This window comes from Pelophylax lessonae (genome assembly GCF_965119305.1).
Source record: "Pelophylax lessonae genome assembly, chromosome: 2".
Classification (NCBI taxonomy): Eukaryota; Metazoa; Chordata; class Amphibia; order Anura; family Ranidae; genus Pelophylax; species Pelophylax lessonae.
The window spans coordinates 549,855,735-549,874,422 of NC_138769.1; the positions used below are offsets into that span (position 1 = coordinate 549,855,735).

Consider the following 18,688-nt stretch of genomic DNA (forward strand, 5'->3'; position numbering starts at 1 on the left):
TTTTACAATGTATAAAATATGTATAAAGAACATACAACAGCATTCAAATTTACATTACAAAAATCTATATTTAGAAATGTCACATTGTCAGTATGTACACTTTAGCATATACAAGCATACCACCATGTGTAAACACAAACCTATATACATACACACAGGTATGCACAGGAACTTATATACAATAACAGTGGTGCCAACTTGTTCTTGCTACAGAAATATAGTGGGTAACACAAAGACCATTTATGGAAATATAAATGGCAAATAATGGGACAAAACAAAAAAAAAAAATGAAAAAAAATAAAGATCCTCATGTATACAAAAATTACAAATTCCACTTAAACATAATGAACATACAAAATTCCCAGTTCATTGAACTAAGCAAAGTGGGGCAAAAAAGTTCAGTTTCCATCAATGGAAGATTCATGATGTATGTTTCCCAACACAAGTTTGCATTCCGTATACAGCTTTAGTCTGAGTCACTGCTGCTACTGGAGGAGTCTGTAGACATCACTTCAACATCATCTTCATTCTCTTTGTTGGGCCCCAGAGATTCCATTAAGAAGTCGTTGCTGTGATTTGGCGGTAACATGTTAATTGCCAGGTCATTCGACTGCCATGGGTACTGGGGAGCCAGGACATCTGGGAAGACCAAACATACATTATCAAACTAAATTAAGCAGAACCTGTCCAATGAGATTGAGATTTTTGACTTCCCGTAAAATCCATTTCTCTGAGGTTCATTGACGGACAGCTCCTTCAGTTCTTGACCATTGAGTTAGGCCCGGGGGGGGTATACTCCCACTCTCAGCTATAGGCACTCGGTTTTGTTACACGCAGTGTCTGCAGAAAGCCAACTTCAGAGCGGTGGGTGCTGTGTCTGTCAATGAACATCAGAGAAATGGATTTTACGGTAAGTTAGAAACCCCATTTCTCTTTCGTTCATTGATGGACACAGCTCCTTATCATTTTGACCATTGGGACATCCCAAAAGCAGTGTCAAACATAAGGGGTGGGAACAGCAAGAAAAAAAAAACTTCCCAAGGCTAAACAGTAGCTAACCAAGTAAGATGGAGCTCAACCATGAACAACTGGAGCTCACCTGAAAAAAATTAAAATACACCCTCAAAGAGGACCAGGTCCTCTAAACAGCAGCATGCAAAAACTTGCGGCCAAAAGAAGCATCAGCAGATACCAACACATCCACCTTATAAAAGTTTGTGAAAGTGTGCGGACGACCAGGTAGCCGCCTTGCAAACCTGCATCACTGATGCCTGACGATGGAAAGCCCAGGAGGCACTAAGCGCCCGAGTAGAGTGCACTTTAACAGGGAAAGGAGAAACCTGACCCTTAATTGAATAAGCCTGAATCACTGTCTTTCTGATCCATCTGGAAATGGTCGCAGCAGAAGCAGCCAACCCTTTGCAAGGTCCATCCATGAGTACAAATAGTGAGTCTGACTTCTGAAAAGACTCTGTAGCTGCCAGGTACCACCCTGATTGCTCAAACCACATCAAGGAAATTCAAGGCAATTTGCTTAGGATGTTTAGGCCTGGGAAATAGGGATGGTAACACGTCTTCATTCAAATGGAAAATCAGAGACTACCTTTGGAAGGAACAAAGAACATCCAGGTAAGGTGAACGGCAAGCCGTTAAGCCAGCAAATGTAAAGCAAGTTGGAAGATTGGCCCTTGGGACAGCAGCTCTTCCCTGAGAGGAAGTCTCCAAGGAGCATCGGTGACCAGCCATACCAGACCAGTCTGGAGCCACTAAAATGACCAGAATCCCTTCTGCCTCAGTCCTGCGCAGGAGTCTTGGCAGAAGTTTTAGAGGAGAGGGGAGGGCGTAAATGAGACGATACTGGCTCCAAGGAGCCACTAAGGCATCCTGAGTGTCGGCTAGAAGATCCCAAAACTGTGCCACAAACCTCTATATCTTCCTGTTGAGATGAGAGGCAAACAGGTCCACCTCCAGATTAAGCAACCATTGCCCCCGGTCCAACGCCTGTCGACTGAGATAATCCGCTTGCCAATTTTCCAACCCTGGAATGTGTACCGCAGTGAGGGCTGGAACGAATCTTTCTACCCACCTTAGAATACCAGCTACCTTCCATGCCGCCAGGCACTTTTTATGCCCCCCTTGGCGATGGACATAGGCCCCCGGCCGTGAAACTGTGATTGAATGTGTAATGGACACACCTGACGACAAAGTCTGATCGCACAGAGTTCCAGTACATTGATAAACAGTCTGGACTCAGGAAGAGTCCAGACCCTCTGAGCGCTATCTTTGCTGAGGACACCTCCCCCACCTGGACAAGCTGGCATCCGTGGTGACAGCCGTCCAGTACAGGAGGAGAAAGGATTTTCCCTGTCTAAGTGCTGGAGAACGAAGCCACTAGATCAGGGACCCTCTCATACCCCAGCTCAACAGGATCATATTGTCTAGAGATTAAGTATTCTTGTACCATTTTACCAGAATCTTTGCAGAGATCTCGTGGAACTGTGCAAATGGAACCGCCTCGAAGGTAGATGCCATCAGGTCCAGCACACGTATGCAAGCCCGGAGGGATGACAGTCTGCTGAACAAAAGAAAGAAACACTCTGGCTGAGGCAGAGTCCAGAGTCAGACCCAGATAGTCCAGTCTTGTGGACAGAACCAGTGCAGACTTCTGAAGGTTTAAAATCCAGCCGAACTGCCTCAAGAGTTCGCAGAGTAATCTCCAGGTTGTCCATCAGAGCAGTCGGAGACACCGCTTGCAGAAGATTGTTTAGGTACCCCAGTACCGCGATCCCCCGCTGACGCAACAATGCTAGTACCGGGGCCAACACTTCTGTGAAGACCCAAGAAGCGGAGGCGAGACCAAAAGGTTAACACCACAAACTGATAATGCTCCTCGCCCACGGTAAAGTGGAGGAAGCGCTGGTGACCGGCACATATTAGAATGTGAAGGTAAGCATCCTTGGATGTCGATAGAAGCGGAAAATTCCCCTGATGTAGGGACACCACTACTGTGCGAATGGACTCCATTCGGAAATTCTGTACCCGCACAAAGCAGTTTAGCACCTTGAGGTTCAGAATTGGACGTACCTTGCCTTCCTTCCTGGGAACTGTAGGTTTGAGTAAAAACCCTGAAAACGTTCTGAAGTCAGAACTGGATCACCCCTTGAAGTTAACAGGTCTTGCACCACCCCAAAGAGACCCCATAAGCAATCTGAGGACAAGTGCAGGTTGGAAGGAAAGAACCTTTCTGAAGGATAAGACTGAAAGGGCCCACTTGTCCTTTACCAGAGAAGTCCATGGATCCGGCGCCCCTTCAGGCAGAGGAAAGCCTTGTCCGCAGGTCTGGAGGAGCACGCTCGTGACTTGCCAGACCAGGTCCCTCCTGGAACCTCCAATTGAGGCTCTGAAGAGCTTAGATCCCTTGTCTTTAGACCTTGAGGGACAAAAAGGCCTCTGAGCCGAGAGGAATAGCCCTCATCTACGACTGGGATCCTTGCCCTTGGAAGTCTGCAGAAGAGTACTCTCCCCCCCTGTGAGGTACTTAAGGTCATCCAAGGAAGCTCCAAAACAGGTGATCCCCCACCACAAATGGGAGATCAGATAAGGCCTTCTTAGAAGTCTTATCCACAGACCAGCATTTCAGCCAGATAATACACTGAAGGCCAGCATTTCAGCCAGATAATACACTGAAGGATCACCGCTGAGACAGACAGTCCAGAAATAAAAGGAGCCGCATCCAAAGAGGCATTACAGACAACCTGTATCCCCTGGACCAATTGATCCGCAAAGGCAGGGGGGAAGCAGAGGGAGAGAAAAACCCACAAAAAGACTCACCACCACCGATCAGGCACTTACAGCACCAGGCGAACTGCACATCATGCGGCGATCAGGAAGAGAAAGATCCAGGAGTCAGCACTAGGGGATGAGGGGCTCCCACCACCAAAATCAGTCATATAGCTTCAAAAACATGGCCGCCGCTATTTTTAATGAGAACACCACAAGAAAATGGCCGCCAAGACTACACAAACATGGGCGCCGATCTACAGCACAAAAGGCTACAAGAAAATAGCGGTTTGACGGCTACTTGGGGGGGGGGGGGGCGCGGACAGCTACTTGCCATATCGGGAACAGGATAGGCATTGCTCCTGGCAGACCACCGATCCATCGGAATGGGAGAAATGCTGCGACTTTGCCCGAGGCCAGGCCGTTTGTGCCCTCGAGGCATTTAACTCGCAGGCCAGCCCCCGTCCAGTGGCATACCTAGGGCAGAGCTGAGGCCTGTCCATGCGTGCAGGCCAGAATGGGGGGACCCTCTGGATGTAGATTGTCCAGTCCGTCGCCCAGTCCAGCAGTTGATAGTTGATTCTCACAGGAACAAAAAGATAGGAAAAAAGTTAAATTTAAAAAAGAATTGAAAAAAAAAAAAAAAAAATTGCCAGGACCAGAGATCCAAGCAAGGGACTAGGTCCTTACTCCTGTATAGGCAGGAAAAAAAAAAATGAAAAACTGAGTGCCTATAGCTGAGAGTATACCCCCTGGGGCTGCCCCATGAATGTAGACAAGCTTTTTCCTGCCTAGTGTCCTACTTCTGTAGGGGGCAGTATAAACCAATGGTCAAGAAGATAAGATGCTGTGTCCATCAATGAACAAAAGAGAAATAAAAAATGCCACTGTTTACTTTTTTTTTTCGTTTTGTTTTTTAAAGAGCAAGTTTAGAAAGTCCTAGAACTTGTACTTAATGAGTTGCCAATCGCAGCTCCCATATTTCTATCTTGTTTCTTAGGCTGTCATAAATACCTTTATAAATAAAATCTTCTGTAAAAGTAAAAGGTCTTACATTTTCTAGATAATGTCAACCTTTTAGTAAACGTGTAACTTTTTCTTAACTTTTTTTTTTAACTCTCATAATTTGAAATACCTAAACAAACAGTAACATTCAAAAATCTACCATATACACAATCATTTAAAAAAACATACTGAAAGATATATTGAGTATTGTACTAAACAGGTTTGTAGAATGCTCAGTCAGGAAAACAAAAAACTCCTTCCCCCATTTTTTTTAATGTTAGGATTAAATAGATACCATCCACGTCAACATGTTTCCTACCAAGCTGGGAAAATGCCTTCAATTTACCTGGTAGTCTCCCTGCTGCCAGTGCATCCCCAGGCAAATGCCCATTAACACCATTTGTAGGCAAGTTACTCATCTGACCCAATAATCCACTCCGCATCTCAAGATCTGTAGGGTAAGGGCGACGTGGATCACCTTCAATGAAGAAATATAAAAACACATGTACATGAAATGCAGCTATACTGAAAGCATAATTCAGGACAACATAAAATGAATACATCTTATGCCAAACAGAGGTGGGTTAAACCATCATCAGATGGTTGTCGTATGTTGACTGCTTTAAATAAAATAAACTATGGTCACAAAAAAAAAAAAAAACATACATGAGCATTTTACTTTAAGTGAAAGCTAAATGTCAAAATGCAGCTCAACAGTTACAGATAACTATACGTAAATCTAATGTTCCCCTCCAAAATCATGTGCTTGGGGTTCGCTCTTTCCATGTTCCTAGTGTGCTTTAATGTAAAGGAAGGCATCAGATCAATAGGAAGACTTGAGGGTTGAGAATCAGAGAGTTTTGCCTATCATTTGCCAAGTGTAAAATTTCAGACTTAAAACTAATTTACTTTAAAGAAAAGAAAATTTTCAGAACATATAAAAAGGCACCCAAAGGAGAAATCTCCAATATCCTACTGTAAACAGCAGAATCCCAGGCCATTTTGGCAGGCAAAACTTTGATAACTCCTGATCATTGCGGAAGCTTGTCTGCTTCTTCATGCCACCCGACATTCCTACAGTCATAATATGGAGCCAATACAAAAATTGGTTGGGGGAGGCTTTGCCTGTCAGAATGGCTAGGGATTATTCTGTGATGGGAGGGTCCAAGAGGCTGCTGCAGGTTATGTTCAGCGTTGTTCTAGCAGCAGTCTGTTATTTTCATGACAGTATCTCTTGCTGGCAATAAAGCTGTGTGCCCTAGCAGATTATAACTCCGGGTTGAATAAAACAAACAAAAATTCCTTACCTGGAACCCATGTTGGTGGAGCACACACTGCATTGCTTGCACTAATCCGATGGGCATACTTAATCAGTTCTTCAGACGAGATGGCACCTGGAAAACAAAATGATGTCTTTTTTTTACCAAATAAGTACAAAAATGGTTTCTACTGCTGGCTTTTTAAAAGAATTAAACTGAGAAGTCTTTGGCAAAATTTGTTAGTATTTTAGGTTTCTGCTGCCTAAAGCTTAGACCGTTATTTGGCTTGGGGTTACCAGCAATAAGAAAAAAAAAAAAAAAAAAATGCTATCAAAAAGACAAGTTCACCTTTTGTAACAGGTTACATCCATATTCAGGGTGTAACATGTAACAAGTTAAAGTTTACTGGCCCCGCAACCCCCCCTGATCCCCTCTTTTGGCATAGAGCGGAGGACCCCCCTGCCACAATAAGAAAAAAAAAAAGCGGCACCCACACGGCCGCGTCATCCATTCACAGTGAATGGGAAAACTACAAGTCTTTGTGGCTAGTTCATTCTCAATGGACTGCCAAGGAATTGTTGAACACACTAGTAGTTCAATTTCTTGGATTCTTCATGTCAGTGTATGCTGTCTGCGTGTACATCATACGGGCAGGCAGTTTTACAGTCTGCAGGGGACCTGCATGGCATCATGCAATGCTTTCCAGTCTCCTAAAACAAAAGAAAGCAAATGCACATGTTTTTTTACCTGCAAAAAAAATGTGCATTTGTTAATTTTTGTTTAAACTAGGTGAAGTTCTTTAAGGCACCTATGCTAAAAACTCTTAAAAGACACTGGTCTACTCAAAGAAAAGTAACTAACAGTTTATACTCCCCTCTCCAGCACTCCACTGCAGACCCTTTTTCTGTGGCTTCCTGTACCAAATACTTGTTGTTCCCAGGTACAGAAGAGCATGTGTTGCTCCCATGATGCAGTGCTTGGGTCTAGCAGCAGGCACTGTCACATGATAGAGAGTCTACAATCACTACAACCCCAAACTCCCAACATAAGCCAACAATGGGGATTTTGGTAAAAGCTGCAACAGGAAGGAGGAGATCGCTGAGGCGTAGTAGAGTATTAATTGGCCAGGAAGTGGGCCTTATTACAGACACGTCTCTTTGCCCTGAATAATCTATGCTTAACTTATAAAATTGTAGAAAATCCTTCTGGGGATACTTCACGTTGGTTGTTGTACTGAAAGTAATCTCATAACCAACCATGTCCCTAAAACACGTTGTACAGAATCATATGCAGGGAAGGTTTTCGTCTCCCTTTGCTTATTTAAAGCTTAACCTAAGATAAATATTGTCTACATACAAGGGATGTACATTCTCTTTCTTGAATCCTGGTGTGACTGGTTTATTTCCTCTAAATCCAGTGTGAAGCTTTGCCTCCATGCAGGAGTTTTGGCTTGTTTACACATACAGAAGCCCTCTAAAGAGTGATCCATAGTGTGTGGCTTTTCAGAGGGTATTTGACAGGCAGTGAGGAGGTGTTATGTTCAGAAGTGGGAGCGGCCTAGGCGGCCGGGCAGAAGTGGGAGCGGGTACCTGTGAAAGCAGAGTGGACAGGACCTGTCAACCGCCTATTCAGCTGGGATCAGCGGAGAAATCCCCGTTGAGCAAGTGGATTCTGCTTAGCGGAGGTGCCCGTATGAAAGGGGCCTAAGGTGGCATGAGTTACTGGATCACATATTGCCCCCCACCTGCACGGTCCTTCCCTAGTGAGCCACTGCCCATCACACGGGCTGAATGCCGGGCAACATCAGCTGGTTCATCAGCCACCATTCGGCCCGTGTGTATGGCAGCTGGTTCGACAGAAGCCAGCCATTCAGCATGCGTGGAAAGAAAAAAAAAAAAAAAAAAACTGGCTCCTAAATTTCAAGCAAATTTGTCAAGCCCTGGATTAATTTATTTCAATGCCTTCATTTGCAATTTTTCTGCATTAATTTTCTTTATTTTATGCTGCCCAATTTGTCTTAACAGTGACAGGACTGAGGCAAACAACTCAGTAAAAACAAAAACACATGGGAAAAAAGTGACCATTTTAAGTCTCCTTGGTAGCAATGTAGCTTGTACCTCCCCCTCTAAATTTTGCCGGAAAGCTTTGTCTGCATACATAAAAGTACATGGATTTTAGTTTACATATGTGTATACAGCAAACTTTTAGAAAGCATTTGCAAAGCTTTCAGATTGCCTTGAGCAGCTTCTTTTTTATTTGAAACGTTTTTAAGCACCCTTAATCTCCAGTTTGGGAATGTTAAACCAAGATCATAATGGCAGTGCAACCTGTCACTTTAAGGCAGTTCCTAGCAGTCAGGTTTTGGAAAGTTTCAGCCCAACCAGAACGTGGTATAAACCTGTGCGCAGCTTGTTTAAAAAGGCAAAAACCAGCACTCCCAGTAGGATCTATGTTAGACAGCCCCAAGGTAAAGGGTGCATAAAAGGCTTTAAGAAAGCTGCAAGTGTTAAAAATGTTTGTTGCAGACACCGCCCCAATACAAATACAAACTGAAGCCTCATGTATACACAGCTTAATGTGGAAAAATTACAAACAGGTCATATAAACCCAAGTACCGTACAGTAAAAGGCACATATAATGCATATACGTAGTTATCAGAAAACTTATTTTGCAATAGCAATCTTTACAATAGAAACTGTATCAAAGTGGAAAAAGCTCATCTAGAAACATTGGAGATGTAACCCCCGGGATGTGGGGCGCTTCTCCTAGCACCACTACTCCCTTCCCCCTCTGTGGTCACCTTACCTACAGGGAGGAAGGGGGAGAAGAAGAGAGGAAAGCCAGGCCGGCCCAGGAGGTGAAAGGCTGCACCTCTCATGCCTACACTCTCAAGAGGCAACAGGTTGTGCGCACATTCCCCCTGGAGGTAGCACACCATCCCTTCCCCCAGAGGCAGCAGGCTGCACAAAACCCTCCCACCCACCAGAGGTAAGCGGCAACAGCAGCACCAACACACCTTCCCACCCCCCCAGTCCGTGAAGGGGTTGTTGTCACTGAGGCCGGGGAGGTTGGGGACCACTGATGGAGAAGCTATTAACAAAAACAAGGCACACTAACCTTTTCTTGCTTTGTCTATCGATTTCAGCTTTTCTTTTGCTTGGTATACCGCTGTAGCCTGGTAAGAAATGAAAACATCTTTGGTGTATTTTAAATTAAACGTAAGAGTTTATAAGAACACGTTTCCCTTCTAATGTTCTCCTGCCCATTCAAGAACCAGACAATAAGGCTTCATGTACACATAGCCTACTTTGACCAATGGCCGCAGGAAAAGGCAAAATGCAGCACAATTATGCAGTGTTTTATGGCCGGTGGTCAAAAGGTTTCTATCTTGAATGCAATTCTTCCATGTTTAGGAGAGGGAGGTTGAAGCTCCCCTAACCACAGCAGCACCTAGACTCTTATAAAAGCCTATGCATACACACACACACAGGCTTTTATAGTGTTGAGTTTTGGCAAAAAAAAAAAAAAAAAAAAAAAAAAAAAAAACACTGTACTGTACATAAAGCCTTAGGTGTCATTCACATTTGGCATCTCGAGCAGAATTGCCACGATTTTGCCCAGGATCTAAAAATCACAAAAAGATAAGTTCGGGTACCATTAGTTTTCAATGGCACCTAAATGCAGCACTGTTTTGCGGTGAGGACCACACACAAAATATATCATATATATATATATATATATATATATATATATATATATATATATATATATATATATATATATATATATATATATATATATATATATATATATATATATATATATATATATATATATATATATATACATACACACACACACACACACATACACACACGGCAATCCGCAACGCTCCTCGCCCAAAAGAAGCTCATGCTCCTTTTTGGGTGAAAAGCTTCTTGCTAAAAACACTGCGTTTTAGGTGCCACAGAAGATGAATGGCACCGGAACATGCGTTTTGTGATTAGAGATGGCATGCAGAAGCGCAGCAATTCTGCCCGAGAACCTAAAATGACAAAATGTGAATGGAGCCAATGACAGCAAAAATCCGTAACCAACCATGTATCTGTTTAATCCATTTTGCCGTCAGGCCCTGCACTCCACTCCACACCTCAGGAAGCCAGACCATTTTTGCAGTTTTCTTATACATTTACAACCCCCCCCCCCCCCTATAAGCTTTTAGAGCTTGTAAAAGAACCCACAAACCATATTTTTCTAAAAAACAAAGTCCTGATTAAAAAAAAAAAAAAAAAAAAAAGATGTAGGTCCCATGATAGTTTCATAAACGTCTATCAAAATGATATCTTTGATAAAGAAAAAACCCTCCATACTAAATTAGTTATTAGCGCACACAAACCCAACATAAAATTCCTACTAAATCTAAAACTGTACTGGGTTAATAACAAATAATTGCCTTTCTGTGAAACTGAAAACCAAAAAGGGTACACAAACCTTTAAATAGGCAATCTGGAGGTTGGCTTTTACCTATGCATTGTGCCAACATCCAATCCCATGACCATGTGTGTGCCTGCATAATTTAACTTTTTTTTTTGCAATGCAGTGCATTACAATGTACAGAAATACAAGGCAACACAACCATGCAAAGAGTTGAATAAATGATAAAACAAAAATCAAGCAGTGTGATGCATTGTAACAATGCACTGCAGTGCTTGTGAACACCATAACACGTGCCCACTGTTGTGAATGAGCCCTCAGTATCTTGGTAGCGTGTTGGGATGGGGGGGTTCCGCCTCTTTCACACCGCCGGAGAGGATCATACAGCATCAAGAAGGGGCCGATTTCTGCACCCAGGAGTCAGAGGTGTTTGCAATGCATGGGTAGCAGTCAGTACTGTAGGTAACAACCTGTACAAATCAGTGACAGGCAGACAGACGCTGGGGGCTTTATGCATTTGATCACAAAACCAAGCAGTTATATGCATATGGAGTTGTAGGAGCAACCCAGGTTGTGTCTATGATGTGCACAGACAACGTCTGTCAAGACCGTCCCCGATTGGTACAGGCCATGGTGACATTGGGTTTACAGCAATTCTTTCTCTCACAAAAGAGCTCAGGGGACAGTTTGGCTATAACTTCACTGAAGTGACTATGAGCTTATAGCAAAAAAGGGGGAATGCAGCCGACAAAAATCACACGGACATGGCCAGCTGGAAGTTGTTCTATGCCCCAATACGAGTTACGTCGGTGGTAGTCAAAGGGTTAAGTAAGCAACATGGACCTGGGACATTTTATTTCCCCCCTTTTAGTTTTTATCTTCCAATGGTTTTTATTTAAAAAAAATAAAAAAAAAAGTTAGTACAGTAACTATTCTTTGGTCCATCATATTACAAAGAATTAGTAAAGCACTTAGGGACCTCAAGGGGATACTTTGGTTGTCCCCACTCTTTAGCGACAATTCTGCAAAATATACGGCAAGAACTAAACATCTTTGCCCCTCTGGAGTGCTTGTGAGTGACAAAAGGAAGCTGCGCCTCCGTCACAGCTGCGTCCTCCATCTTTAAGGTTACACACACACACACACACACACACACAGATACAATCAGTGCGTCCACCAGCGCCTTTTTGTGCGGTGTTGCAGATAAAGAGGAACCATCCTCACTATGAGGAGGATTCCAGATGCGTGGTTGCAGATCCAGCAGGGCGACCCAAGCCGAATCAGATTCAAGATCTGATGAGAAAGATGTGGCAGGGGAAGGCCGCTGCCCGAAAGCCACCTCCACCCAGGACACAAAGGACTCCAGGACCGCCATCAGTGCATCAATGGATGGTTGGGACCCGGAGGGCCCCGCAGCCTCCGAGAGGGGGGGGGGGGGAATCAGGTGGAGAGATGTGCTCCAAAGACACCATGAGTCAACAGGGGGACCCCACAAAAAAGGTCTAAGACCTGCAAGGGACAACCCCCACCGTGCTGGCAGCACCATCGCGCAGCGATCAGGAAGTAAAAAGATCCAGGAGCCAGCACGGGGGGGGGGGGAGGAGGGGGTCCCACCATCGGAAAAAAAAAACCCGCCACCCACAGGGCTCCACTGTCATGGCCACCTCCCATTTTCAATGGCAAACCAGTGCAAAATGACCGCCGGACTACACAGACATGGCCGTCAAGCATTGAAACGCGGGCTACAACAAAATGGCGGAACCACAAGGCTTTTAGGGACCTAGGATGGATCCCTAGGCCTCAAGGACAGACCCAGGCAGGACGGGTCCAGGACCAGGTACAAACCCCCCTGCACAGCCGATCCGCCGGTGGTGCACCCCCCCCCCCAGCCCCCATCGCCAAGAGGTGGACCAGACCACCCATACAGCCCCAGCATAAATGGGGGGGGGGGGGGGAATAAGATGGGGGACGAACGAAAGCGGGTGCCTGACTGCAAGGAGGGGATTCTGGGGGTCCGACTGTCCCAAAGAGCGGTCCACATGCACCCCAAAACCCTCCAGGGGGAGTGGGGGGGGGGCAACTACTCACCGCTCCCGACAGAACCCCTCTCCATCAAAATGGGGGGGCTGTATCAGGAGGAACGCTGCGACTCGGACCAGTCGTATGCAACCTCGCGAGGCATTTAACTCGCAGACCAGCCCCCTTTCGATGGGGCTATGTCACGGCCGACCTAGCATGAAGCTGAGGTCTGCGCGCCCTTGCTGGCCAGACTGGGGTGACCGCTGGATCTAGATTATCCAGCCCATCGCCCAGTCTGGTAGTTGATTGTAGATCTCACAGGGGGGAGAAAAAAAAAAATTCTATCTAAAAGAAAAAAATTGCCAGGACCAGAGATCCCAGCAAGGAACTAGGTCCTTACTCCTGATGAGGCAGAGAAAAAAAACTGGAGTACCTATAGCAGGGAGAGGGAGTATACCCCCTGGGACTGCCCATAAGGGTAGCCAGATTATTTTTCTGCCTACTAATGTTAGGGGCAGTATAACCCAATGGTTATGAAGATCAAAGGCTCTGTCAGTCAATGAACGAAAGAGTAATGTCTTCAGTTTTAAAAAGGCTCTACTGTGCTTTGCACTGATTTAGAGGAGAGTTGGCAGGTCTTTCAATCTCACTTCACTATAACCTGTCTGGTTAAATCGTCTCTTTAGTCCCCAAGGCCTACAGCACAAAATTCATGGCTCCCACATGTTGCACGGAAAATGGTCAAATAGACCAAAAAAGAGCTGTATGCAGTGTGGAAATAATGGTTCTAAAATGTTAAAACTTGATCTGTGCTATACACTGGAAGTAGTGGTGTACACTAGTTTTGCGTCATGTATGAGGAACAAACAAACCTTACTCGGATATGAAATCAAAGTGATGTTCTGCAAATACCTTCCATTGTAAAGCTGTATTATACCCAAAAGCAAGTCCTAAAGCAGGCCATACACTGAGCAAAATTTCTCTTACAGCCACGGATTGCAGGAAAGAAATTTGCATGATTCCCCCCCCCCCCCACCCCCACATTAACACAGACAGTGCTGATAGGGGAATCCATTCTGCGAAGCAAGTGTCCGCTCCCAGAAGGGGAAGCAGTCCCTGCCAGAAGACAGTGATTATTGCTAGCGGCTATAGCAGCTGCTAACTATAATCGCAAGCGATTCCGGCAGGCTGGTTGTACCCAAGTTCGTCAACATGGTACATTCAGCCTGCCTACACACAGCTTGAATCTCCACTGGTTCCTGCCAAATCAGCAAAGCTTTGAACCTATGGCCAGTCGTATATGTGATGGGTGCATTAGTTATCTTTTTTGGGCTTTCTACTTCTGTTTTCCCCTGTTGATTCAGACGAAAAAGTCTTTCAAAACAAGCAGCTCTCTTCCAGATGTACCAATTTACAGGATGTGACAAGCTATTTAACACTGGTAGTGGTACCTACAGTGATCAGCTTATATGTAAAGCATTTATCCCAAAGAAAAAAAAAAAAAAAAAAGTGTTTTCTGTAAATGATTATAAAGTGTGAGCTGGAGTTTTGGCTCAATTTGTTAGTGTATTTAAATCTGCTCGTAAAATGTAACACTCCCTTCCATGCAGATGGTCAATGCTGTTGTCTGATGTGCCCTCTGTACTCTTTCATCCAGAGTGGGTGCACGCTAATACAGGAGGGGGTTACTGGCCAGAACACAAGGTGAAAAAGGGATATTGAATCCAAAAAGGTCATTTATTGCAGCTTACCAATCCTTAGCTTTGGTGGCTGCAAGAAAGCAAATGCAGTCACCGCAGCTGGTAGGCTGCAATAGGTTACATTTTTGGGTTCAATATCACCTTAAGATGGCTCTGCCCTGCTTCATTGAGGGATCATGACCCTTGAGTAATGGGATGGATAATACGAACACCAGTGACTGTAACGAAGATCAGAGAACGTTAAGGGACACTGACCAGTATGTGTTCTGCCTCTTTCAGCTGTTTCTGTAGTTGCTGGATATCACTGTCTCTTTTCTCAACTTCCTTTTCCAAAAGCTGCATTTCCTGATGAATCTTGCCCTGACTGAATGCCACCTTCATGAGTTCCTGAAACTCTCCATCCTTCTGTATTAACAGCTCCAAAATCTGAGAAAAAAAAAAAAAAAAAGATTCCAAATAAAATAACTGATCCCACTATGCATAGTATTACTGCCGCGGTTACAAGATTTGCATTGTCCGAATTCATTAATCGTGAGCCCACAAAAAAAAAAAAAAAAGTTTACACAAAAGCCGTGAATTTTTCTCTGCAATCAACCCAAACATTGCTTTGTACACCATTCAAAGTTGAAAGAACAGTTGTGAGTGGGCACTGGTGAACTGAAACACGTCATCTTTCAGAAAATTAAGTTCTCAAAGAACTTTTGTCTCCATACTAGAGATGCACTGAAATTTTGGCTGCCGAAATACATTGGGCAAAAATGGTGTGTAAACGTAATTTTGCCATGATTTTACTGTGCTTATGGTGTGTTTTTCATAGGTCAGATGACTCAAACTGCATCAAAATCGTACCACAGGTGTGTTATTGATGCGTCTTTCTGCATTTTTAACACATTTCAATGGAGAGGTGCTTTTTGGTGCGCTTTTTTTTTTGAACTGACCAAAAACGCAGCAAACATTTTAATCTCACAACAGAAACACAATGGACCAGTGTGAAGACATAGATTTTAAAGGGATGCATTTTTCTTGAGCTAAAGGAGCCAATAATAGTTGACAAATTCATATTCATTTAAAAGTCGAACATAATACAATTATATATATTTTTTTTTAAAACTGACATTTTTGGTTTCTGTTTTCAGCTAAGTACAGCCTGCATTTATGGTACCAAAATTTCCCATTCAGTGCACCTCTACGCCAAACCCTTTTATAAAATCATAATATAGGCGTCACTATAAAGTAAACAGACTTCTCAGTATGGTTTTACATAAGAAAGGGTGCACAACAACTCCTCACAGAAGCTCAGTTAGCAAAACAAAAAGCCAGCACGAGATTAAAACAGACAGCAAGCAAACCAGAATGAAAACATCACTTTCAAGAGGAGCTGGCTTTTAAGAGTTAAAGTGGACTTTCCACAGAAAACAGAAGGTCTGCTCTCATTTGTTAGTCCCCTGCCTCCCACCCCTAATTAGATATCCATCTCTAGCCTAGCTTTTGATGCACAGTGACATCACCTGCGCCTTCCAGTAGAGCTGGGCCCTCAAAGAAAGCAAGCACTCTTTCAATGGGCTGAAAGCCGGCCAAGGTGGGTTTTTTGGTGGGGGTGGTATCTTGATCAAAGGCTTTTTGAAACCATTTGTCTTGGTGATGCAGAGGGCTGGGAAACAGCAGGCCTTCCATTTCAATATAAGATCTTTAAAGAAAAAAAGATTTTCACAGCCTTGTACTACAGTACCCGATGGTAGAGGGTGATTCAATTCACTAGCTCAAAGAAAACATTTAATCTAATTTCCAGGAGAGCTGACCTCTACAATGCGTAATAAATATATTTATAAGGGCTCCCAAATTATTTTGCACTACATTCAACACTTTTGCTGAAATTTCCTCAATATCTGACACTTCCCAACATTCACACTTACTATGACCCCCCCACATCACTACTGCATCCTGTATTGACATAGGGGGTTGTAGATGAAACAAGATGGTGGGAAGCCAGGGATCCGACACTTCCAGAAGAATCAACTGTTAATGGTCTTTCAGCAAGATTATTCATTCAACTTAAGAGTTTAGCAGCGAAAGCAGCAGGACAGATGAGTATTAACTTTGCAGAGATCTACTGTTTTTAGATTTAAAATTTGTTTTAAAAGGCCAAGTACACCAGAGTTCTCTGAATGAATGAACTACATGTACTGTCGTCCACCGCAGCCAATGGCTTGCAGATCCATAAGCGTAGCTCCACCCAAAAAAGGAAGTTCCACTTTAAACACTTTGGCATGCCATTTTTTTGTACCTACTTTTGACAGGTACCTGTTCCCACTTCAGCTCAGATCGCCTAGGGTGATCCGAGCAGAAGTTCTCCTCTCCCCCTCCCTCCTTGCAATTGTCTGGGGACAGGTCACAGAGTATTACTGGACCATTCAGGACGTGCAGCACGAATCGCACATGCACACCCGGCTGTGAAGCCGCAAGCTGTCACAGCCGGGAGCGCACAGTTGAAAGGCCAGTGAGAGGGGAGGGAGAGAAACGACGGTTCGGGTGACCACATCACTGGATCCTGGGACAGGCGAGTGTCTGTTTATTAAAAGTCAGCAGCTACACTTTTTGTAGCTGCTGACTTTTAATAAACACAAACGACTGGAGCGCCACTTTAATGCTGGTGAGTGCTTGTTTGATTCTTCATGCAATTCAGTAACTGCCAACTATCAGAAGTACATGCAGACAGTGTACTGAAAGTCTGCAGGATCCTGGCACTGCTGATCGAGGGTGCACTGCTTTACAGGCTCCAGTGTAAAAAAAAATAAATAATAAATGCATATTTTTTACTTGGAAACAATAATGCATTTTTATAAAAGTGGAGATTATCCTTTAAGAAGGGGGTTTCATCTAAAGAGATCATTGTAAATGGAAATACAATTTAGAAGTACAAATCATTTCTGGCTAAAAGGAAAGTCAGGTCACAACGTTTTGTTTTCTATTGCTCCAACATGGCACCTGGTTTGAGCCAAGCTATATAAAAAGTGTAAGGTAGAGTATATGCAGGAAAGCTTACTTGATTTTCTTCTCCAGGTTGGTTTAGCTTCTGGTTTCGTGAAAGTGCCAAAAGTTCGATCAATTCTCTGCAAAAGAGGAACACGTAGTAGCAAATATAAAAACTGCGGAAATATTACTGCAAGTTTTCAAAATGTAAAATCTGTAGCTGCCTGCTGTAAAAGCAAACCTGCAGAAGCAAACAAACAACTAAAGAGAATGGCTGACAGCATACAATTACCTTACCTGAATTAAAGCAGAATTGTGTCTAGGCTTAAGACAATCAGATTTCATTTCCCTAATAAGCACTAAGGCTGCATTCACACATGAGCGTAGCGTTTTACCGCGATTTTCAGGCGTTTTTGGAGGCAGGCATTGACATCTATCAAAAACACTGGTAATCAGCCCAAAAAGAAGCTCATGTACTTTTTTCAGCTACAGGCGTTTTGCAAAACGCTCAGGTGTGAACAGGAGCCATTTAAATGAATGGGGTTTTACTTGTTGGGCGTTTTAGAACGTTTTTTTTCGTTCCACTCAGTGGAAACAAGGCATTAGTGTCCGCTGCTATCTCGCAGTCCCGCCATAAGCCGCTGATCACCGCCATCACTAGTAAAAATACATTTTAAATAATACCAGCATCTAGCCCATAGTTTTTAGATGCTATAAACTTTGCCCAAACTGTGACAGAAGTCACTTTTGCAATCAATATATGTTGATTGGTTTTAAAAAAAAAAAAAAAAAAAAACCCCAAAAATGGAATACATAGTGGCCCCTAAATTTATCAAGAAATTCGATTTTTTTTTTTGCATTGTTTTTTTTTGTTCAAAATGGTCTAAATATGGTCTGTCTAAATAGATAAAAAAAAAAACACACACACAACCGCAGGAGGTGATCAAATACCACCAAAGCAACACTGACATATTGCAAAAAATAAATGAAAGTTTGTGTGGAGTTCAGCTTTACACCTCTTGTGAGAGAGGGATGGAGGAGCTCAGCTAATGGCAGCCTCAGGGTTTTCCTCACAGCAGATTCAGTTTCAATATTCAGCTTTGATCTGAATAAATAAGCCGAGATGTCCAGGCAGGAATCCGGGCAGTCCGCCAGAAAACTTTACCTGAGAAGCCAGTGGGACCCTCCAGAGACCGAGGAGCCTCCATGAGAATGAATGAACACAAGTGCCTGGCACTGCTCTGCTCTCAGCTATATACTGAGCCCAGCCTGGGCTATGCTACACCGTGTGTACAGCACCTGTCCCCGCACTCAGTACCGGAGAGAAACCATGACTCACCTGGACAGAACTTCCACATCATCCAGCACTGACAGAAGCTTCTCCTTCGTGCTCTTCTCGGCGGCCGCCATCACTGCTCTGTGACCACAACATGGGGAGCAACGAGTTGCCCAACACCCGGGGGAAAGAGGAGACCACGGCTGAAAAGGCCTCCGCTATTTCCGAGCAGCGCCACCTGCTGG

The 18,688-nt window shown here is 43.9% G+C and overlaps 1 protein-coding gene across 1 annotated transcript; it reads right to left on the bottom strand.

Moving 5' to 3' along the window:
• Positions 1–466: 466 nt before the first annotated feature.
• On the bottom strand, positions 467–18,638 carry MED4 (mediator complex subunit 4; the record flags this gene model as incomplete). The annotated part of the gene is made up of 7 exons (XM_082246826.1): positions 18,507–18,638; positions 17,241–17,307; positions 14,453–14,623; positions 9,162–9,219; positions 6,093–6,179; positions 5,132–5,263; positions 467–639 (listed from the first exon to the last, which is right to left on the bottom strand). The coding sequence occupies exons 1-7, from the start codon at positions 18,575–18,577 to the stop codon at positions 467–469; spliced, it is 759 nt and encodes a 252-aa protein (XP_082102952.1). The 5' UTR covers positions 18,578–18,638.
• Positions 18,639–18,688: the final 50 nt, after the last annotated feature.